This window comes from Pezoporus occidentalis, unplaced genomic scaffold (assembly GCF_034315485.1).
Source record: "Pezoporus occidentalis ecotype Australia unplaced genomic scaffold, CSIRO_AGI_Poc_V1 ctg79, whole genome shotgun sequence".
NCBI classification, from domain to species: domain Eukaryota; kingdom Metazoa; phylum Chordata; class Aves; order Psittaciformes; family Psittacidae; genus Pezoporus; species Pezoporus occidentalis.
The window spans coordinates 2939573-2963288 of record NW_026916147.1 but is presented as its reverse complement, the minus strand read 5'-3'; the positions used below and the strand labels follow the sequence as shown (position 1 = coordinate 2963288).

The following is a 23716-nucleotide window of genomic DNA, read 5'->3' as shown; positions in this document are numbered from 1 at the left end:
AAAAAAGTGTCTTAGATACTAATGCTCACAGCCTTCATGTTACTTCATTTGCCATATTCTAATGCTCCTGCCCCGTACCTGTGTATAAAACAGTTTTACTGTTAGGCTCATCTAGATCAGGACTGACAACACAACATTCTTGAATAACTTACAAGTTCTTGTCCATCTTGTCTTAGAAGAATGCACTCAAAAATAAGTAATCCAAAACTAACAAAAACTAATTGAATTCCAAAGACAAAAGCTGCATTCACATACATAGTACTTTGAGATCACTTCATGAAACCAAGGCTGTTCAACTGCCACCCCATACACACCCTCTTCCATACATTCACTCAGAGACAGACTCTAGGAGGAGCAGTAACTCTGGGTTTCCTACATCCCCACATCCAGTGTTTCTTGCACTTGAAAAGTCAAACTAATCTCCTTAAAAAAAAAAAAGCAGCACAGCCTAGCCTATAGAAACTAGAGAAAACAAATCTGGAAGAAGGCAGTAAGTAGTCATTATATAGTGGGACAGCCAGGAGCCAGGTTACTTACTACTAAAGCCTGGAGTGCCCATATATAAGGGAGCAGAGCATGCTAGAAAAGCTTTTCTTTGAAGGTATACACTGATGGCCACTCAGTTTTACAGTTTGTTGCTATATCTGGTTCCTAGTTCAAAGGAAATCTAACGTAAACCACTCTTAACATTATTTATTTGAATTCTTTTTCATGATACAATGACAAAACAGCTATAAAGAGCCCTTTTGAGTACAATTGGCTCATTAAGTTCTAAGGGTCTTACTTAGCTCCAAAAAAACAGCTGTGCCCCACAGCTGTAGGTTTCAGCTGTGTCGTTCAGAGTACTCAAGAAAGCATGAAAGTGTTTGCAAAATGGCAGCCTTCAAACATTTGACTGATGGCACCAAAGCAATGCCTGGTCTTTAATATGCCAACCTGTGCCCATGGCCAGCTCCAGCTCCAATTCTATGTCCATTTTGAAAGCAAACAGACTAGAGCCAGCAGTTTCAAAGGTTCCTGCGCCAAACTGTTCTCCATGGCTGAGAAATGGGACAGGAGGAGGAGTTTCCTGAGCTGCTGTATTGATCCTGCCTGAGGGACCCTTGAACATTTATGAGTCAGTGATACACACAGCAACTCCAGGCTGGGCTGAGCTGGGCTGCACGCCCAGCATGGCTTTCAGGTCTCCACTGGGCCACACAGACCCCTTGTCTGCAGGACACCTTCACCAGCTCGATATTAACAGCAGAGCTCGGAGGCAGCTTCCACTTGGTGCCACGATTGCACCACCTGCCTGGCCTTGCCCTTATCTAACAGCAGTGACAAGTCCTCATGAGAACATCCTTAAGAAAGAAGGTTGTTTTCTTGTAAGGAAATTATCAAATAGCTCAAGTGATGGCAAGGGAGAGCTGCTCTCCATGGATGGGGTTGCATCTGCTCTGTGCACTGTGGGAAAATCCATCTGGGCTCGATCCAATGCTGCGTGAGTGTGGGGTGCCCAGCACCCGAAGGGATGTACAATTTACTTGCTGTTTGTATTCCTCATCTTATTCTGTCTTATTAAAGCAATCATTAAGCTATTTGTTGCTGGGCCTTTCTTACTGAGATACAGAAAGAGCCCTGCACCATCTCTCTCCCTTCCCCTCCTCTACCCTTTCCTCTAGTGCAGAATCACTGCCCAGGTTGCAGTAGTTACCAATTAAAATAAAGGATTGTTTTGATGGTGTTTTTTTTTTTAAAGGCTGAATTTGTAAGAGGAGGCTCACACTGTATGTTGCACGTATGTCTTAGGTCATTCTCAGCAGTAAAATTTGTATCCACTGTCCCACTTCAGTAAGTGTGATACAAGAATAGCAAGAACAGTCAACTGGTTAGAAGTGGAAGGACCTGACAATACTTCTGCCAACCTTCTGCCTAACTAGATGTCAGAGAAACATCCTCTTTTCCCTGGTGTCCCCAAACACAGAGCCACAGACATCCCTAGGTCAACCCTAAGATGCTAGTGTGTAGGCACTGTTCTCCATTCTCCCTGTGTGACTACCGCAGGTTTTTACTGCTCTCCTGCTGTGGTCTTTTAGCCACTCTTCTCACAGACTGCTCTTTGTTCTAAAGATGACACGCAATCTTATCAAATTAGATGGGGCTGGCAGCTTTACTGGTTTAATGATCAGTTCCTTGTGATCTGGACTCAACGAATTGTTGCCACTTTGAAACACTCAATCAACCTACCCACTCTAACTGCCCCCAGACTTTCTTCATAGGACTCAGGTGGCCACTAGCTGACCAGGAAGGACTTCTAACTCATTATAACCCTTACTATTTTGTGGTAGCAAAGCAGTTCTCAACCTGTCAGTAAAGCAACCAGCTTGCTCTTCAGTGTCAGAACTGGATTGCTCACATCCATGCTCATATTGCAAACTGATCTCCACTGCATCTGCTCCAAGTCTGCTGTCCCTGTTGTGCCCCAATGATGTGGAGATGTAGAAGCAATAAGCAGGAAAGAGAAAGCTTCTGCATCAAAGAGTCTGGGATGTAACTGGGTTTATAACCCTTCTGTGCCCTTTATTGATGAAATTTCAGTTATATGGTTTATAGCCTATTTTAATTATCAAGTTATTACACAGCATGAACAGTTTTTTCCTAGTGCTATTTTAAAATCCCAGGGGGGTTGTTATTATAGAAATCCATGATACACAGGCTGCTGAGAAAACAATAGGCAGAGTATAAGTTGTCTTAAGTCTCCAACTTCCTACTAATGCAGAAATTTATGACAGGAAGGAGGCAAACCTCTCCTAGTGACAGCAGTGCTACATGGCCTTCTTGTGTCTGCCTGGGCCCTATTGTCAGAGTGATATGCAGAATCTGGCTGAGCACAAGTGACTGCAGCCGGTTAAAACTCTGGTCAGAGGAGGCTGAGGCAATGCTGTCCTGGTGGGTGATGCAACCAGAGGCTATGGAGAGGGCTGTATTTCTTACTGGAAACATCTGTCTGTCACTTGGCATTTGAACACGCAGTTCAAGGCTGCTTGTAGGTGCATGTGTCACGGTAATGACTGTGACAGGCTTTTTCCGTCTCTAAGGAGGAGATGACTGTGACATTTGGTTTGAGTGCAGCTTTGAAGCCACCGAGTTCTTCTGCTAGAGAGCAGACAGTGAGGATGAACTCTGCGTAAGGCTGTATTTCAGATCAGCCCAGCAATTAATGCTGCCTCCAAGCAGTGCCATGCAGTTCTGCTGACTGGTGCTGCTAACCCTGCATGCAGCAGCCCCTCAGCAGCACCTCCTGGCCTGCCCAGAGACCACCACAAGCTTCGGGAGCCAGCAGGGCCAGTTCAGTACAGCAGTGCATCCTGTGCTGTTACAGTTGGGTTGGGTCTGGGTCTCATTTGTTTGAAGCTCTTTGCCCTTCTCCCCATAGCTTTGCACAGAGCTCCAGGGAGCACCCAACAGCGCTGTTTCAGGGTCTGCACTCTGCTCTTTTTCCCCTTTTTCAGATGGCAGCCGGTGGGGAAATGGTCCTCACTGGAGCTGGCATAACAAAAACGTGCCCAAATCATGGCAGCAGCTGAAGAAGACCATGCGATGCTGTTACACCATGCCATGATGCAAAGACCTACTTAGGTGGAATATTGTTTTCAGACCTGTCCACTGCACAAGAATGGCTATGATGTGTTTGGTGTTTCCCCTGCAGATTGTCAGAGGTCTGTTGTTTATTACACTGGAATTACAAGCAAGTAATAGTTTAGCTTAGAAGCAAGTTAGTAAGGAAAAGCCATAAGAGACCAGTTGGTTTTAGGAAAAGATTACTCACTAATGTAGCATAAAGGTTACTCTCTTTTGTGTATGAAATGTGGGCAATTACAAACTGAAACAGGAGCAGTAATGCAAACTCTTTCTCCCTTCCCCTGCTACTCTCTGCTTCCATTGACAAAAGGAAAGAAAACTGTAAAACTTGCATTATATCCTGAAATTCAGTGACTGTAAGGCCTGTTTCAAATGCAGACAGCAGGCTACTGAGAGCTCAGGACCATCAGTTCCCATACTGTCAAACCAGTTAAAGAGATGAGAGTTAGGATGTCAGTGGCAGTACCTCAGTGCCAGCCCAGCATCATTTCACTGCTGAACGACAGGCTGTAGAGCAAGGCAGGCTGATGGCAACAGCACTAATGAGTGGGGTGTCTGCAAGCCTGCCTCCAGTTTTTGGGGGACACCCCAGGCAGAGGTCAGTGTGGTATCTGCTCTGCACATACTCCCACACTGGTCAAACCCCTAAGCAAGATCAAATATAGGCACCCCTGGAGCTGCACATAAAAAACAGAGTGGTGTCACCTATGCGTTGGTGTATCTCCTTCAGTCATGGGACAGGACAGAGCTTTGTGGTGTCCTACAGGGACATGAGTGTGAACTCATTCAGCTGTCAGACATACATTTATCTGAGGAGTAGTAGGACAAAAGGGCATAAGCACTCTTTTGCCCCTCCATCAATAGCTTTCCTGCACCACATGACCAGCCCCCCTCCCAGTGGCCCAGGACATCTGAGACTGCTTTAAATGGTCTGCTAGCTGAAGAAAAGCCAGCCAGCTGATGGGGCTGTTGCTCTGTTCCTTTATCCCTACTTGAGTCCACAAGCTACCAGCAGTTTGTTCAGGTCTCCTAATGGTGTCTCTAATGATGACGAGAAGTTGAACCCTAATTTCCACCCATTGTGAGCAAGGAGCTGCTGGCAGCGAGAGGAGTGAGCCTGGTGACAGTGGCCAGGGTCGGGAGGGAGTCCTAATGACCAGAGCAGCCTGCAGAGATGAGGTGGATCCTAGGAGGAGCTTGGAAACCCAGGGATAGGATCAGCTCTGTGTCTCAGCACTGGCATGGCTGCAGCCTATCTCAGGCAAGCTGCAGTGGTGTCACAGCCTGGAGTTAAAGGCAGCTCATGTGCCAGGAGACAGTCACACATATCAGTTGCTGAGACTACTGTGCCAGCTCTGGTGGGTTTGTGGCATGATGATGGCTCCTCCTGGCAGGGCTGGTCTGTAGGAAGCACCTTCCTGGCCTTTCTAGCAAGATTCTTCTACTGCCAAAATAACTCCCATGTAAGCATGAGAGATGGGACACATTTCTCGGGGGTCACGGGCTAGAGGGAGCTGACTGCTTTGCTTTGCAAAGCTTCAGGCAGCACTGAATGGGGGTTGTATGTGGAGAGAAACAAGGCAAGCAAGAGTCTGATCCTTCTGCATCTCTGCAAGTGAGTCCCACACAAACTCCATGGGTTGCTGCTGCCCTTTTCCCCCCGGCTAGTTGCTTTTGTTTTCATTAGAGAAGCTTGGAGATGTGAAAAAAAAAACCCAAACAAACCAGGGTGTGGGATGTGAGAAGGAAAGCTAATATGATTAAGGCAGGATTTGGGCACTGGTGGAGAGCTGCCGTAGGTGGTGGGTATTAGCAGTAACAGCTGCTGCGCTTCCCATTAGAGGAAAAAGTGAAGAAGGTCCCTGAAAGGATGGGTCTCTGGCAGGCCGGGATAGCAGCAGCGGCAGCAAGCCCAGCGGCAGACGTGTCCCGAGGTAAGAGCCAGCGGCACCAGCGGCACCAGCCCAGGTGGCTCCAGGGAGCACGGTCCTACTCCCTGTGCTGAGCAGGGAGGGTGCTTGTGGGGGGGGCGGGCAGGGAGGGATGGGAAGCAGGGCACAGACTGGGAAACACCCATGGGAAAGAGCTGCTGTGCAGGAGGACTTTTGTGAGATTCAGCAAGAAATCACATCCAGCAAAGGAAGTGTAGGTGTGCCTGAGGAGGAGCCACCCTGCCACTGTGTGGGGACTGGGGTATTTAACAGGGCTATTTAGCTTGTGGGAGTGTGACTCCCACAGCCACCTTCTGACACATAACTGGTTGGAGGGGCATGGTGCTCGGCTGTGGAAGGTTAAACTGCATCCATCTGCTCCCTGCTTCAGGCTGGGCACGAGCTGTTTTGTGTGCAGTGGTGGTTTGTTAGAGTGAGCTAGCGAGTTTCAGAAGCACTAGAGACGGAGGTGTAAGCTAGACCTCCTCAGCCTCTGTTTTCCTCCAATTTATTTAAATCTACTTATTGAGCAAGCATAACGAGATCTAAGCCAGGAAAAACTGCATGTTGAAAAGACGTTAGAAAGTGCTACATTAAAAGCAGGACTTTACAATATCTATTACAATATATTACGATATATATTACAATATCTGCTTATGATACCTATTACAATAAATATGGTGCACTCATCCTTCAGCTTCACTTTCAAAAGTGCATTCTGAAAAATCAGAATAACAACACCCCAACTAATCTGGAAATGTGTTTTGTGCCAGCTGGCAAAGCTGAGAGGTACTAAAGGTACTAAAGACACAGTATGCCAAATACTAAACTTGGACCATGCTGAGAAAAGACACTTGCTTGGATTAAAAATTGGAGAATAAGGGGAAATCTTGGCATTAGCCAAAATGGCTGCCATTTATCTCAGGCTTCCAGTGCTGATTTCAAAGACCTCTTGTCAGCAGCAGTGAGCCCTGACCCACAAATACAAGCTGAAATGCTGCTGGTGGCAGAGGATGAGTCCAATGGTCACAAGCAGCCTGGCACTTCCAAGCTGCAATGTGTGGGCTGTTAAAAGATGTCTCATGCTCCTGCAGGCTGGAGCGAGGGGCAACCATATCCTGCCCCTGCAGCGACACAGCTCTGTGCTAGTGGGCAGGGAGAGCCTTTGTGCTGGGCACCAGCCCCATGAGCCATGGGACCTGTAGCAGCTCTGCAGGTCTAAGGGTAAATGCTTCCCCCATTGATCAGGCTGTACATGAGGTGGGAATGGTGGTGAGTGCTGAGCACAGTCATATGGAGCCTCCTTCTAAATGCTACAAGACTTTTTAGAGCAAATCTTCCCTGGCAGCTCCCTCCATGGGCAGCTTTGCAAGAAGCGCATCCTCTTGTGCGGCCTTTCCCTCCCCAGTCTCTGCAATTTACTTCAACATGTGAAATGCTGTGGATAGCCAAAGTGGCTCAGAGTGCCACAGAGATCACTTATTCTCTTTGGTTAAAGGCTGTGGGAAGCTCTGGAGCTCACCTAATTCACAGACACCAGATGGGCTTACAAGGCTATGGAAACCACTACTTTGAAGTGAACTTGCTGGTTGTTTTCCACCATAGGATGGAGGACAGCAGGAGAGCCCACATAGCCATTGTTGGCTGGGCATGCACAACCTTGTGTTTGGTCTCTTACGTGGCTGCCTTCTCACATGGCGCAAGCCTTTCTGCCTGCACTGACATGATGCCCAGACACCTGAGAGCACAGCTGCACAGCCCAAACAACTATGTTACTGTCCACACCAACATGTCCTTCTACTCCCCAGGTGACAAGGTTCTAGGTAAGGAACAGCTGCTCATTCCTGAATCTGAAAAATATATGATGACTAATGTCAAGTGAAGGTATTGATTTTTGTGATGGCTGGGAAGAGGGATAACTGCTCTGAGTGAGCTATACTACCTCTCTCATCATAGAATCACAAATCATAGAATGGTTTGGGTTGGAAGGGACCTTAAAGATCATCTAATTAAAACCCCCTGCCATGGGGAGGAAACAAATGCATTTACAGAGGGATTCCATTTGCAGCTTTAGGCCTAAGGTTTCTCAGGTGATGGCTGACTCCAGGTTTTCACCATGCTGCAGACCAGCTGTTTGCTGGAGGCAGCCAGTAGATTTGGATGCTTTGGGTGGGATTCATTTATCACAACTGTGTCTCAACCGTACCGCACCTCACCACATGCAACAGGCACCTCCAGAGGGTAAAGTCGCATTCCCTGCTCTGCACTGCACAAAGGGGTCTGAGTGACTTGCTTGACTCTTCGGTGCGGTTGGGCAGCCTGCCCTATCCACAGCATCACTGCTCCTGAGGCAGATGCAGACAGAGCTGAGAGGCACTGCTCCTCAGCCAGGCCACTTGCCTGCTCATCCCCATACAAAATAAAATCCCTCTTAGGGCAGCGTGCAAACCTTTGCATGCAGCCTAATGCAATGTGGTTAGCAGCTTATAATCAAGGGGGGAGGCAGGAAAGACTCAAGCAAATTTTCCATGCAACTACTTCCTGCAAAGTCAAAGGTAAAGTCTATCCTCCTGAATCCAGCGTGTCCAAGACAGACCATGACGGTAAGATGTTTTTGGTATTGTTCCACATGGTTTTCTTTTGGTTTCAGTGATACCACTGGAAACTACATTGCAAACAATTCACCCCATAACTATGAGACAAATCCATTTGTGTCCTGTGTTTTGTCTTGCAGTGACAGTGAGGAGCACCAGGGATTTTATGGGCTTTTTGCTTCAAGCTCGCAAAGTGTCTAACGATGAAATTACTGGCACGTTCATCTTCATCCCTCCTGGTTCCAAGCTGCTGGCTTGCTTTGAAGATGGTGACACTGTCACCCACTCGGACAAGTCGCTGAAGAGAAACCTATCCTTCGTATGGAAAGCACCAGACCAACACATTGGAGACATCAAGTTTTTGTAAGTACATGCTGGTTCCTAACCAGAATTCCTGTCTTCTTGGTTAAAGGCTTGACTTTATTTTTCCATTGTCCAGCACAGTGGTTTACATATCTTGAATACCATATAGCTAAATACTTGTCAAATACTTACCAAATGCTGCAACACTATCCCAGCTGGTACATAAATTACTATTTGTATCTACTGGGCAGTGCTGCTTTTTATTTTCATGGTCACTATTTTCCCAGAATAATCACACTAGAAGATGGCAGCCTAAGCGCTTAGGAATAGGAACATTAAGGCAGAAAGTTAGAACTGTGATCAGGTTGCATGTCCTTCTAAACGACACAGCCCATAGGACTTCCCTGCCTACAAGATAATCTTGCATATCTCTTCTGTTTAAAAATTAAATAAAAATGAGTGGATTGTTTACATTTTGCTAAATACAACCAGAATTATTGACAGTAGGAAGAGAGAATGAGCACTGGGTCAAAACTTGACACCACTGTCTCAAACTACCCAATAATTTAGTTCTGATTTGGAATGAAATTAAAAATTTTCTGTCTGTCTTAGAGGAAGCACATTTCATCTCTTTAATTTTGGAAGATATGAACTTGTAATGTTTTGACTTTACAAAACCACTTGGAAGGTGCTTGGCCAGATGCTTGGCTGCTCCCCAAAACATAAACGTCCTGGTGAGTGCAGGGGCTTGTGCATCTCATTGTGATTCAACACAAATTCATTGAAACGGAAATACTGTTGCTTGGCATTTCCGGTTTTTGGCCGTTGTTTTAGATTGGGAAATACTGTTAAAAACACATAAAACTCAAGCAACCCAATAAACCCAACCCAAATTCAACAACACCTATTCCTAGCCCCCCACTCTGATCTTTCCTTCACCCTCTGGCTTTTGCTGGTTTCTGGTAGCCTCTCCCTTTTCTCCCTGTCACAGCATCTGGAAGAACTCCTTGTTCTATTTAAAAATGCCATATAAGAATCATCTGGCACAGGAAAACCTGAGTCAGTTTCCTTTTAGCTAGTTCTCAGAAGCAGCTGAGCAATCCCAGCTGAAATTCTCCCCAGATCTTCAACTTAAATAAGGCCCTCTGGGTGAATAGTTAAAGGTTGGCCAGTGCAATTTTGGCACCTGACAAAAAGCAGAGGGTTGGGCAGACCCAAATATCAGAGGGCTGAGAAGAGAGACCTTTTTTTTTTTCCCTACCTATTCTGCTGTTTGTACAAGTTACATTGACTTGTTTTAATTAGTAAATACCACTGTTGTTTCCCTGCCTACGGAAGATCAGAAGCAGAGCTAGTCCAAGTTTTCCAAACGTGCTTCTATCAACACAGCAAAGATAAAAGTTTTTTTTACAAAAAATTTAAGTTCCTACACAGTTTTTCGACTGATCTTAACTACAAGTGGTGGTTCTTCACCCCGTATCTTTCTTATGGGACCTGGTATCTTTATTTGTAATATAAAACCTGTGACAGGCTAATCCTTTAGAATACTTTTGCATCACTTCTGTCTTCAGATCAAACCAGTCTTTGTGATTAGCTAAACAGTCAGATGTTTTATTCATGCCATAGAGTCAGTAAATTCTTGCCTAATTATGTTTTAACAGCATCTCTGTAGTCCAGTCATACTTTGTTTACTGGGCAAAGATTGAATCTGCTGTTGTGGCTCACCGAGGGCAAAACAAAATGCCTGCTGGCAGCAGTGAGAGGCCTGACCCTGTAACTGCTGTAACTCCTTTGCAGGGACCAGCTGACCCCACAGGTATGGCGAGCAAAGGTACGTGTTTCTTATCGACCACTTCCCGCAGAGTAGTTTTACAGCTTATTCCAGGCAAGCACTGAACACAAGTGACCCAAACAAGCTGGAGGGACCTGTTTAAATCCTGTGGCCATCAGGGAGATCAGCCAAACCCCGTGAAGTGAGGGCATGGGTCAGCGTCTGAGCTGATGGAGTCAGCTCCAGGGAGGGTACCAGAAAGATAAACAGGATTACCAGATATTATGATCTCAATGCAAACCCTAAAATGCAACATACTTTACCTATAATCTCAGCTCCTGAAGACAAACAAGTGCAATTCACAATACTGTCTAGATAAAGGAATAAGTTCATCTCTAAATCTAACTGTTTTCCTTCAGGTATATATTTAGCTGTGTTTATGCAACCTTTGGTCAGCAAAATGCCCCAAGAATTTACTTATACCCAAATCAGATGTGTTTCTCAGCATTTCTGGCATGGCCCCAAGACTGAGTTCTAATTATTTTACTTGGCCATAATTTAGGCAGCAGGCTTTGCTCCTTTGCTTTCCATCTGGGTTCCCACTTAAAATTAAGTGACATGAAAACAAAAACCAAAAAATGTCACTGCTACAATCCTTCCTGGCAAATGCTAGCACCGAGTGGGATTTGAAATAAACAAACCATGGACAATAGACTTCTGCTCCTCTCACTCTGCTTCTTGTTTGGTCTCCATGCTGGACAAGGTCCCACCTCTCCTGCAGCTGCCACTGGCTTCCCCCTGCACACCACAGTGCCTCCTGCCAGCCCCACCGGCACCACAGCAGTGCTGACACCAGAGCCAGATTTTGGTGCCCATCCCATTGCTGAGCCAAAGCAGCTGGCCCGGCCCTCACGGGCTGTGTCTGGTGGGAACGGTGGGGCCAGCAGCCAGTGGTTGGAGCTGTCCCTCCCCACTCAAGACCCCAGCACCACGGCTGCCATACAAGAGCTCCTGCCCCAGGACAATGTCTCCAGCTACAGCACCCCCAACGGGTAAGCTAAGTGGTGGGAAGAGGTGTTTCTCCAGCCCTCGGAGAAGGAAAATAGTACTAGTTTCCCTGTGAATGAGTGAGGGTCCATGTAGGAAGGTGTCTCTGGCGTGGAGGGAGGAATGAGAGTATTTGCTTGTTGAAATTTTGAGGAGTAATGCTTTGGACAGTGACAGGGAGAAAATCTAAAACTCTTAAAAACCAATGCTGTGCTGCTCAGTCCAGCAGAGAACTGGCTGGGTGGCTGAAAACCATGATAAAAGCTATTGACTGCTACAGTATTTTTCTAAAAGCACATAAAATATTCAATGAAATGGTGAACTCAGCAGACTTATTTCTCCATGTGCAGCAAAAAGGAAGAAAAGATTCAAAGCAATTAGGAAATTTGGGCTTGAGGATGTCTGCTCCGAAGTCTTACAGGGTTTGGGCTGCATAAGCTTTCATGCAACACTTCATACTGTGGGTGAAAACAATGCAGATAGGAATAAAAGATCAGGCATTACTAAGAATACAGCCCCATATGGTCTATGTTGATGGTGAGCATCCCGAGGCAACTTTAGGGAGCAGCACACTTCTCTGGTGGTGCAGGGGTTCCCGCGTGACATGTCTTATCTACTAACCCTGCCTTTCCTCTGTCCATTTCTTAGGGCAGGGAGCACTGCCAGTGCTGCCACCCCACGCTTGTGTTTGATGTGTAAAGAAGATGGGCAGGTAAGCACCCAGGTTGGGCAGGATGTCTTCTCCAAAGACAGAAGGGTCTAAGAGAAGAGGAGGCTGTCTTCTCTACTGCATCGCAGCACCAAGCAGCCTGTATAGCTCTCATAAGTGACTAAAATTAGACAGAGACTGTTAAGAGGTCTACTTTTTTGTTTTACTTGAACTGGGAATTGGCTTTTATAGCTCTTTTGTTTTCATTTTGAGCCTGCTGCCCTGGTTTTTAAAAGTCCCGCTGTAAAAACTATCAAAAATAACTTTTCCATATGTAGACATGACTGCAGGCTGCTGGTTGCTACTGGGCTGGAATATCAGTTTTATTCTTGTGGAAGACTGAGATCTTAAAATCAGCTAGGTTGGAAAAGACCTTTAAGATCATCAAGTCCAACCATTACCCCAGGACTGCCAAGACCACCACTAAACCATATCACTGTGGGCCTCATCTACATGGTTTTTAAACACTTCCAGGGGAGGTGATTCCACCACTTCCCTGGGAAGCCTGTTCCAACGCCTGATTACCCTCCCTGTGGAGAAATTTCTCCTAATATCCAATCTAAATGTCCCCAGTGCACCTTGAGGCTGTTTCCTCTTGTCCTATCGTTTGTTACTTGGGAGAAGAGAGCAGCCCCCACCTCACTACAACCTCCTTTCAGGTAGTTGTAGATGATGTTCATCTCCAGAGGTGCTGGATAGGTACCACCCATGATGTTCACCAGAGATCAAAGGCTTCATCTTTCCTGGGGACAGCCAAGGAAGCTGTATGCTTTCTGAGGACAGGGTCAGCTCATGAGGTTGGATGAACTAGAAAGGCAGAGGTGGTGGTGGTGGTGGGGTTAGCCACAGGAGTGAGGTGCACTCATCAGGGACAGCTGGAAGTCCAATGTGCAGGGGATGGAGAGAATCAAAAACCAAGGAAAATAAAGAACTAGATCTGGGTTGCAGGATGCCACAGGAGGAAGAGTAGTAATCTCACAGAAAATAAAAGAGGAAGGGGGCATGCAGCAGAGAATGAAGCAAGGACTTGTGAGGCAATTCAATTTTCTATCCCAAAGTCTCAAATCCTGCAGTATATCTTTACAGTATGTAATTTGCATTTTGAGGGGAAGTGATCCATACATATGCAATTCCAACTTTGCCAGCCAGCTACTAGTTTGCAGTTCAGCCACAGAATGCCTTTTATTTGCCCCTGTATTTTACTAGCACCTTCAGAAAGTATCTCTTCAACAAAGGATGCTCTGCCCCTCCCCTTCTTCACTTCTCAGCTTGCCAGGGCTCCTACCTCAGGTTTGTGCTCCTGTTACACTCTTCCCAGCAAGCTTTAGAAATCACTAGTGATGGTAGAGGGCGAGAGTTTCTCTGGTGTAATTAATGGATGTGTGAAAAAGCCTGCTGGGCTGGACAGGCTGGAGAGGTGCCAGCTGCTGAGGGCCAGATCCAAATCTCAGTGGAGACAAAGAAAAAACTCCAGCACATTTTGCAGGTTTTGGATGGGGGCTCAGGTGCACAGTGGGAATAGAAAAATTCATTGGGGGTCTCCTAAATCGTATGATTGTTTCACAGTTAACCCTGGATGATATCTGCAAAGCCTGGGCTGCACAACTGGTGTGAAGCAGCTGTTTATCTGTGACAGATAAAACAAGGTGCATGGCACCACACAGAGCCCCTAGGAACAGGAACATGCAAGAATGGTTATTCCCACTAAAATAGGTGGTTAAGCAAAACTGAGAGGCAGCAGGTTTTGAACTGGCTGTGTAGACTGAGAAAGCAAGATGGGCTTTGGGGAGAGTTCAGTGGTTGTGTGTGACTGCCCCAAAACCACTGATGTCAAAGGCCATCCCAAGTCTCCTGGGTCCCTCTGCTCCATAGTTCAATCCACAGCCTCAGCAGGGTCCTACTGAACCCTTGTGGGCCTAGTGTGACCCTAAACATGAGGCTTGGCCAGGAAGATCTCGCCTGTCCTTTTGGCATGACCCTCATGGGTCATCACTTAAGGTGGGAATTGTTTATTGATTTTTTGGGGGTGATAATGATGCCTGACAAAAATGCCACCACCACGGTAGTTGCAGACGTTTACTTAGGCAAAGCCATGACCTTCCTCTCCACCTGTGTACTTCACCTCTGCTCCTTCAGTCCAGTCTGCCTTGGCTCCCTGGGACCAATTCCCAGTGCCTTATCCCTTTCTTGGCTATTCTGATATGGATGGAGAAGGGTTGAATCTGCCTCATTTTCTAAAAGCTACTGAGCAACCAGGGGATGGAGCAGGGTTATTTCAAGGTGAGGGGATACCTGGGTGTGAGAACTATAGAGCTGAACTGTACCATGATGTAGCTAGTAAGACCCTGATCATCCCCTTTCTCTCACTGCACATCTCATCACGTTTTTGCTTTCAAAGGCCAGTACCAAGAGTGGGAACATCTTGGAAGCCTCCCACATTGTGACAGCATCTCCTTCTGCCCCACACCTACACAGTCACCTGGGTGATGCTGCTGTGACAACAGCCTGGTTTGACAATGCTAATACTGCCAGCAATTTGTCATCAGCTTCAAGGCAAATGGCAGAAAGAAAACTGGCACCACAGCCAGAGAAGGCAGGTGCCAGGGGCGAGGAGGAGGAAGTGGGAGGGAATACCCTGCCATGGGTGACCAGACCAGCTCCCGATTTCGCGGTTCCTGGGAACGGGGAAGACCCTGGCAGAGGGACGAGGCTCCTTGCAGCCCAGCTCGGCATCCTCCTGGTCTGCACTGCCGCCCTGGGCCTGGCACTGGCAGCTGCCGTGCGCTGTGTCTGTGCCCAGCACTGCCACAAGCGGACGGAGGTCTCCTTCAGTGAGCAAGACCCCGATGTCATCACGGTCAGCGAAAACGGGGAGGTGATGCATTTCCGAAAGATCCGGGAGAACAGCTTCGTGCTGGTGCAAACTGAGTATAACTGGGTCAGCCCCTCGAGCAGCGGGAAGAAGACAATCATCTGAACGTCTGCAACTCCAAAAGCTGCTCCTCAGAGGCCGGTGTAGGTGAAAATAGCCTGGCCTGTACAGCACAGGTTATAGGAAGCAGTGGTGTATTTCCTTTATGTGCTGCCATAGAGGTAGACAAACTCGAAGTGGCCAGCTCAGACAGACGTGTTAGTCGAAAGTATCTAAGCTACAGCTGCTAAGAAAAAAGAAGCTGATAGATAGTTCAGTGTTACACTTACTGCAATTAATACTGTATATCTGCTCATTAGCTGTCACTGCAGCCATGACATACACTTCCTCTGTTGCCTTAAGGGTGTAGCCAAAAATAGAAATTCTTTCTCCACGTTGTAGTACTGTCTCCTGTTTAATCTCAGCAAAAGTTTCTGGTGTTATGTTTCTTTCTAGGAACTAGAAACCCCTGATATAAACCCAACCATTCTCACTGACGAGCTTACGAGTTTGATTCTGTGCACTTGGTATCTCTCAGATGACAAAATATTTGCCAGCAGATTTTAAGTTTCAATTTGAAAATAAAAAGCAGTAACTCATTAGTGGAGAGCATTGATTCAAAAAACACTGAATTGATCTGTGGAAGTGAAGCACAGAGTGGCGAACACCAGCTTTTGGGGGAGAAACATGCTTCCTCATCAGGTGCAAATGGAAGAAAACCTTTCCTGTCCATTTGCACCTGATGAGGAAGCTTGTTGAAGCCTGACAGCTGGCATTTACTTAGTCTTTTTCTTCGAGTCAGCTCAGTAACACTCTGTGCAGAAACATGCACTGAGAAGTACCCTTGCCAGGTCACTTTGGAGAAACCCAGCAAAGGCTGCACGGAAAGTTAACATCATCCTTGTGCTCTGAGTTTGTGCAAACTTCTCTCCAACCATGTGTTTATCTTCAGGATGCCACTAAACAGGCCTTGGAAAACATTAAGATACTTGACACTTTTTAAGGAGAGGTAACAACAGCAAAAGTTTATTTGACTGCAGCTTTGAAAGAGACAGAAATGGTCCTGATAGTGATCCTCTTGAGATGTATATTTTAGAGCCCTGCAGAGTGCAGGAATCACTCCTTCTGGAGTTCTTTTCAGGGCCAGGGAGGGGAGCACAGATGTTCCCCAAGCTATGTAATGACTTAAACTTTGGTGCTGCAGCTTATTTTGCAGCCTGAAGCAATCCCCCGTGAGCTAAGCAGATAATGATGTGACCCTGATGGCTCACACATGCTTCCTCATGACAACTTCCCTCTCTGTCAGGAGGGCCCTGTGGCCATGTAAAACTGAATGTCTATCTTCATACTGGATAGTCAGTCAAAGCTCTGCTCTCACACCTCCCTTACCTTGCCATTGACTCCAGAGGAGACAGGAGGGACATAGATGAGTTGTTCTATTGAAACCCCTTCAGTGGGATGAATGTAGTGCATCTTTTGCTAATAGCACTGTCCATTAGCATTCAGAAAAGAGCTAGTTTCTGACCATGCTACTGTACTGTGATTAGTGACATGATGCTTTGCATTACACACACGGCCAAATTTCTATCAAGTTAACTTCTTGGGCAAAATAAATAACAAACAAAGTGTACTCACAAATGCAGCTTGCAGAGATGAGCTTGATGGTCTTAACCATTGTACTTTGAAGAGAAGGGCTGCCACATCATGGCCCTTCCATTGCAGAGTAACCAAGGATAGTGCTGTAACTGGAAAGACATTAGTTTTAGGACTGAAAAGGATGCTAGGTGAAAGGTTTTATGTTCACTAAGATGAGCTTAAGCATTGCCTAGTAGGAAGTCCACAGGTTTTTAAGTACAAGTCTAGACACTTCCAATGGCATGCCTCTCTTGTGCAATATGCCTTAGAAAGAAATCATGTTCCTGTAACCCAGTTGTCCTGGGTTCAGCAGTAGCAGTCATTTTTCCCCTTCTTGGTAGCTGGTGCAGTGCAATGTTTTGACTTTCAGCTCGGGAACGGAGCTGATAACAAGCGATGTTTTGGTTTGGCCAAGGACTTTGTGAGCCTCATGCTCTGCCAGGGAGGAGGGGAAGCTGGGAGGAAGCAGAGACAGGACACCTGACCCAAACTGACCAAAGAGGTATTCCATACCACAGCACGTCATGCCCAGGATGTAACTGGGAGTTAGCCGGAAGGGCTGGGAGACGGCAGGGTTGGAGGAGGTATCGGTGAGAGCTTGGTCGGGCTGGGGGGGCGAGTTATCGGTTGGCTGGTGGTGAGATGATGTATTCTCTTCCCTTGTTATTTCCTTTATCATTATTATCGTTGGTGGTAGCAGTAGTGATGTGTGTTATACCTTAGTTACTAAACTGTTCTTATCTCAACCTGTGGGAGTTGCATTCTTTTCGATTCTCCTCTCCGTCCCTCCGGGAGCAGGGGGAGGGCAAGAAGGAGGGGAAGTGGGTGAACGAGTTGCCTGACTGGGTTTAAACCACGACAGTTCTTTTTGGCGCCCAACGTGGGGCACTAAGGGTTGAGATAACGACAGATTTGACTAGATTAATAGTCACTCGTCACAATGGTGATTTATTGGCTCTCAGAGTTGTTTCGCTTGATCTCACAGCTTCAGAATGTTGTAACTTACGTAGAGCCGGTATTTGCTGTGTTAGTGTTTATCAAGTATGGGGCCTGGGCTAAGGTTCTTGTCTCACTGTGCTTTATGGCAATGGCTTGTAATACGGGCGGGCTCCAGCAGCATGGCGGGACGGACGTGGCCGTGGACTTGTACCTGGCCGTCCGGCTGCTCTTCACCGCCCTGGCCCTCGCCCTACTCTCCATCTTCGTGAGGCTGCGGGGAGCCGAGGGGGAGCGGCCCCGGGAGCCGGCGGCTGCTGAAGCGGCCCGGGAGAGCGGCCCCGGGGACCAAGCGGCGGCGGGAGCGGGGCCGGAGGCCGCGAGGGGACGGCTGCCGGTGGAGGAGGTCGGGGCGGTCGAGGAGCAGAAAGAAGGGGCTGCCGAGCAGCGGGAGAAGGCGGCGGAGGAGCCGAGCCCCGCGGAGGAGCCGAGCCCCGCGGCCGAGCCCAGCCCCGCGGCCGAGCCCAGCCCCGCGACGGCCGAGAGCATTTCCCGGCAGCCGCCCGCCGAGCCCCAGGAGGATGCAGGAAACCACGCAGCATTTCCCAGCAAGGCAGAGGAGGAAGAGCTGGACTCAGGAAAAGAGAAGCTGGCGGTGGGGGAGCCGGCAAGCACAGCAGCTACACCAGCCCCAGTGACAAGTACAGCAGCATCAACTGAGAGTTCTGAAGGTTTTGAATGGCCTTTGGGTGTCCTTGGGACCTGCCTGCTGATTGTGATGGGGATCAGCATGTTGGCACACACACAGGCTGTGTTCTACCCACCACCATTTTGTCTGATCTCAAAAGTTAAGCAGAGTCAGGTTTGGGTCGTGTCTGGGGTTAGACAACAATATAGGGGGACCAAGAGATTTTCTCCAAGGCTGGACAGTCATGAGTGGCAGGGTGTGTGGGACAGTATGGGCAACTATGTAGTCCACTGGGCCCCTCCAGTGCTTTGGAAGCGTCGGAGATGGAAGGCAGCTGTATGGAGTCCCCAGCAACAAGCTGCAGAAACTGCTTAAGGGGACAGTGAATTATTTTAAGCCTGGTGGGCCCATGGCACTTCAGGCCATCAGAGCAGAGATGCAACACAGACATGGACTCATGATCGAGGGGTGGACTTAGCAATGGACACTATTGCCCAGGTTATTCACGAGTGTGAACACTGCACACAGTCTCTCCTGCTCTGGAAGACTGTTACAAGAGATGGAGCCTGACATCATGGACCAGATGGACTCAGCAGCTTTATAGGGACTGGTCCATGCACTAAGATAAGAGTGCACTGAGATAAGAGTGATGGTATATTGAAAATGTGGGATCTGAGCATGACGTGAATGGTATGGAATAAGGGGTGGATAATGTCCTGGGTTCAGCAGTAGCAGTCATTTTTCCCCTTCTTGGTAGCTGGTGCAGTGCAATGTTTTGACTTTCAGCTCGGGAACGGAGCTGATAACAAGCGATGTTTTGGTTTGGCCAAGGACTTTGTGAGCCTCATGCTCTGCCAGGGAGGAGGGGAAGCTGGGAGGAAGCAGAGACAGGACACCTGACCCAAACTGACCAAAGAGGTATTCCATACCACAGCACGTCATGCCCAGGATGTAACTGGGAGTTAGCCGGAAGGGCTGGGAGACGGCAGGGTTGGAGGAGGTATCGGTGAGAGCTTGGTCGGGCTGGGGGGGCGAGTTATCGGTTGGCTGGTGGTGAGATGATGTATTCTCTTCCCTTGTTATTTCCTTTATCATTATTATCGTTGGTGGTAGCAGTAGTGATGTGTGTTATACCTTAGTTACTAAACTGTTCTTATCTCAACCTGTGGGAGTTGCATTCTTTTCGATTCTCCTCTCCGTCCCTCCGGGAGCAGGGGGAGGGCAAGAAGGAGGGGAAGTGGGTGAACGAGTTGCCTGACTGGGTTTAAACCACGACACCAGTGTAACCAAACTGCATAGCGACTAAAGCAGACTGCATTCAAGTCATTGTTAATGCAGCCAAAAAAAATCCTAATTAACTGAGAAAATAGGTCAACAAACTCTTAAATATTTAAAGAACTATCACATATTATTTGAAAAAGTTTCCTGTGATGGCATAGCTGTTTATGAATAAATTACAAATACCTATGGCCTCTTCCACTGTCTTTCTAGGCTTAATGTTACCAGACTGCTATAGCTACAAAACCATGACCTTCCTTTACCCAGCCCCTTTCCCATGACCCAGCACCACTTCCTGCCAGGCTGACCTGAGCAGCCTGGAGAGGTTTGATTAAGGTAGCCACACTTCAACAACACTCTGCCTTCTGCCAAACTCTTCCTTCTGTTAAATTTATGCAGCTCCAATATTATTAGCAGTAAAACCAGTAATGGTGAGCTGTGAGGGACACAGCTCCTTTGAATTAGTAATGAGTTTTGCTACTTTGCAGACTTGGCTGAGACCTAAAGTGCTTGTGTTTTTTTTCTTGACTTCTGAATGATGTTTTGTTTATTGTAGTTGCCATGACAAGAGGGATGGGGGTTTTATCTTTTCTTAAGGCTATTAAAAACATGAGCACTGATTAAGTTATTAAAAGGCAAACCATTCAAACACCCCCATTCTTCATTGACATGTCTTGTATGGAAATTAATCTGCGCTCACATTTGGAACAGATTTAGGAGGGGGAAAAAAAGAAAAAGACAGGATTAGGAAAAGAAAGGCACAGACCATTCTAATATTCAGTGGAGGGACAAGTGAAAGACTTGCCTCTTTTCCCTCTCTGGGTGCATCACTGTGTTGGTCACAATCATTCTGCTGGAACCTGGGGATAACAGTTCCTCCAGGACAGGCCAGCCTACAGCTGACTGTGACCCACTTTGGGCTGCAATCCCTCAGCAAAGTGACAGGGCTTTGGCTCACAATTACCAACCAAAGGTGTGGAGAGCAGCCCACATTCAGCACTAATGAACACCTATCCTCATGTCTCCCCACCAACCAGGCAGGCATCAAACACAGTTTTGGCAGTGAAAACTGCTATGGCTTAAATCCTCTGCTAACATTACAGTGCTTGAGCTATCCTAACTAAAAGCCAACCTACTAAAAACCAACTAGAAATAACCAACTTGCATACAGACATGCCCGTTCATCACACCCTTCCTTGCATGCTCATTTTACTATCTCTTTTCACTGTGATTCCTGCTTTTCCTCTGCTCCACAAAAATATAAATCACTGCCCCAAACTATCAGTCCTGCATGTTGAACATATAATACCATCACTGATTCTTACTGCTTTTCCATGATACCTGAAATCAGTTTGGTTTTGCCCATCATCAAGTCCTTCCATAATCTTTTCCCCCTCTGCTCCAGAGAAGATGTCTTATGCAATGCTGCATCTGCTTTATTAAAGCTGCCTGCCCCAACTGCAGTTATCAGAGAATGGCAGCTCTCCAATACATTAGTGGCACTAAATGTAAAGTGGAGAGGTTGCATTACACAATGCAGTTGCCCCAAAGCTTGGTTAAGTCATCACGTATGTTTCCTGCATTGGTTGAATTGTCACTAGTGAGCAAAAAAGCTAAACGTGGACTGATTCGGTCCCCTCCATAATGGGTGGCAAGACTCAAATGAGAGGCCGCAGGGCCCTGAAGGCCTGGCTATCACAGTCAGCAGGGATGTGCAAGCCCAGGCTCTTGGTAGAGGCAGCACTCTTCCCAGAGCAGTATGGGATGAGGCCCCAGGTGCTATGGATGCTTGGCTGGGTGGCTTAGCCAGCCCTTTCAGCACAGTTCCTGCAACTGCTTAAGACCATACAAACCAAGGAGGGCAAAGCAGCAAGGCCAGTAACCCAGAGAGTAAAATATTCAGCACATCCCCCAGCAAACTGGGCATGGGGAGATGATGGGGGGGGTCTGTCTCACTGAGCGGTGAGGACTCATCCTCACCCCTGAGGGTTTGCCTCTGCTTTAGCCAGCTCCATGGTGCAGATCTACTTATATTTAAATAATAAGAAATGCCTGTTAAAGAATGAGGAGATGCTGCAATGATTCCTGCAACATTCAGCTGCTGAAAGACAGCTGCTTACCAGCAAAACCCAATTAAGTAGTGACCCAACCTGCCCAGCTGGGGAGCAGCAGAACAGCTTCTCACCTCCTCCTCCTCGCAAGCCGGACCCGCTCTGCTACCCCTGCCACAGCCTCAGGGCTCACTCCAAAAGTCCTTGTGTCTGGACAGCTCAGCAGGGCTCCTTACCTTTCTTTCCCCTCTGTTTTCTCCTGCCAGCCTCTCCAAGGTGCGCCATCACCTGTGGGATGGCAGGGAAGGACCTGGGGTCTCATGACTGCCCTTAGACTATGAGCTGCTCAGGAATCTTTCCCGCTTCCCTCCTGCCACTAGAATGTTTCACCTTTACAGGTCTGGTTGTGGCAGATTTCTTTCCTCATTAGTGTACGTGTGACTCTCTCAATAAAGCATTTTGTTACATGATGTATGAAGGCCCATGTCCCAACCCCCATTTTACTGTACATTCAAGTGCATGTTTTGCTGATTTACAGCTGTTCTAGAGAACATCTCCCTTCCTGAGCAGGGCAGGCCCATAAAGGATATATCAGCTCTGACTAATGGTTATTAGTACATCCCAAGGTTATGTACCACAATTAAATAACATGGAAGAGAGAAGTGAGACTCCGGCTTACTCAGCTGAGGACAAAGATCACAGATAGTCTCTTTCAATCTTCAGATTGCAATATCCATTACAGATTGCCACCTTCTAATGTCAAAGTATAATTTGTTGTAGAGAAACTGTGCCGCTGTTTCAAAGGCGAGTCAAAGAGCAGCCTTGCTGTATATCAGCGTGTGTTGATGTACGTTAGGACGCCACGGCCAGGTACCGAGGATGCGCGGCTGTTGGTGCAGAGGGAAAGGAGACGTGACTTGCTGATCTTCATTATGCAAACGCAGGGCCCGAAGTGGAAAAACGTTTAACCCAGTCAAATGAAGTGTCACCAGCGATTCCCGGTGCCTAATGTACCACAGACGCTGCCTGTCGGAGGAGTTAACCGCGACCTCCCCGGTCTGCCGGGAGGGCTGAGGGGAGAAAGCCGTTCCAAAAGGAAAGCGCAGCCCCTGCCTTGCGCTCCCGGCCCGGGGCAGGCGGGCAGCACCTCCCGGGGCCGATCCACGCCGAGGTCAAGCGGCTGTGGCCTCCTCTCACACACTTCAGTTTCAGTTCTGGTAGTGAGAAGCAAGCCGGCTCGGACCTACAGGATTCCCCCTGCTCCCCGAAGCCCGCAAGGCCCCGCGCCGCCGCCAGGGGGCAGCCTTGCCCCGAAGATGGCGGCGGTGACCGAGACCGCCTGCTGCCTCACTGCCCCTGGGACAGGCTCGGGGCGGGTAGCCCGAGGCCGCTACAGCGCAGCACTGGGATCGGGCCCAGCCAGCCCCGCGGCGGGGACAGGGCCGCCGGTTCGCCGCCTTCTTCTCAGGGGAGATGCAGCGGCGGGCAGGAGGCTGCCAGGGGCGCAGCGGGGCAGGTGCGAGCCGGCGCTGCTTCAGCCTGCAGTGTACTGGGGAGCCCCGGGCCTTGGCTTGCCCAAGGAACCCGGCGGCCGGGCCTTGGGCACGGACAGAGACAGGGACGGGTGCATACACACTGCCAGAGGCGACGTGCAGCAGTTCAACTCTGCTGGCGACCTCTGGCTCCTCAGGAGACACGGGGCAGCTCACAGGAACACAGGGCAGGGAAATGGCTGAGCAGTTTATATAAAGTATACAGCGCAGTTACCTCCAGGCTCCTGCTGCGGGTGAGATGCAAAATCCCCACCACAGCAAGGGGTGCAGGCACGACAACGCTCATCCAAGGGACAAATCAATTCCTAGAAGCTAAAACCACACATGCACCAGCTTCCTGTCACTTTCTGAACTGCAAACAACAACAAGGTCTGAGGCAACCATCAGTCTGAATTTTTCACTTCAAGTCAAAGGGCTGATTAGGGCTGATTTGACTTTAGATTTTCAAAGGACAGCTATCGTGATTTTTAAGCAGTCATCTGCAAAAGAGATGAATGGCACACTTGGTGATCTGCATGATTTATTTGACAAAGCCTATTAGTTCTTTCTGGAGCAAATTAATAGTGATTCTCATCTGTTTGTCACTGGGAATTTAACATAGGCTAAAAAGTCATGGAGAGTTTTCTTCAGATGGAAGTCCATTCAAAACAGAACAAAAAGAGATGAATTTGAGAACAAAAGCTTT

At 47.9% G+C, this 23716-nt stretch overlaps 2 protein-coding genes and 1 long non-coding RNA gene across 5 annotated transcripts in view; 2 read left to right on the top strand and 1 right to left on the bottom strand.

The window, feature by feature from the left end:
* The window catches only part of LSM6 (LSM6 homolog, U6 small nuclear RNA and mRNA degradation associated), a 66451-nt gene that overhangs the window by 6362 nt on the left and 36373 nt on the right, over positions 1 to 23716 (top strand). The gene's annotated exons all lie outside the window — the stretch shown is intronic.
* Positions 5067 to 16551, top strand: REELD1 (reeler domain containing 1). Of its 3 annotated transcripts, XM_062602786.1 has the most exons (7): positions 5067 to 5558; positions 7161 to 7378; positions 8290 to 8512; positions 10114 to 10283; positions 10987 to 11275; positions 11919 to 11982; positions 14378 to 16551. In XM_062602786.1, the coding sequence occupies exons 2-7, from the start codon at positions 7162 to 7164 to the stop codon at positions 14954 to 14956; spliced, it is 1542 nt and encodes a 513-aa protein (XP_062458770.1). In that variant the 5' UTR covers positions 5067 to 5558; position 7161; the 3' UTR covers positions 14957 to 16551. The 3 variants fall into 3 exon arrangements, with proteins under 3 accessions (XP_062458770.1, XP_062458769.1, XP_062458768.1); XM_062602785.1 differs by lacking the exon at positions 5067 to 5558 and having other exon boundaries at positions 6872 to 7378; positions 10114 to 10268; XM_062602784.1 differs by lacking the exon at positions 5067 to 5558 and having other exon boundaries at positions 6872 to 7378.
* LOC134155513 (uncharacterized) lies at positions 15062 to 19692 on the bottom strand. The gene is made up of 3 exons (XR_009961591.1): positions 19420 to 19692; positions 16526 to 16809; positions 15062 to 15137 (listed from the first exon to the last, which is right to left on the bottom strand). It is a non-coding gene; the product is annotated as an uncharacterized LOC134155513 (long non-coding RNA).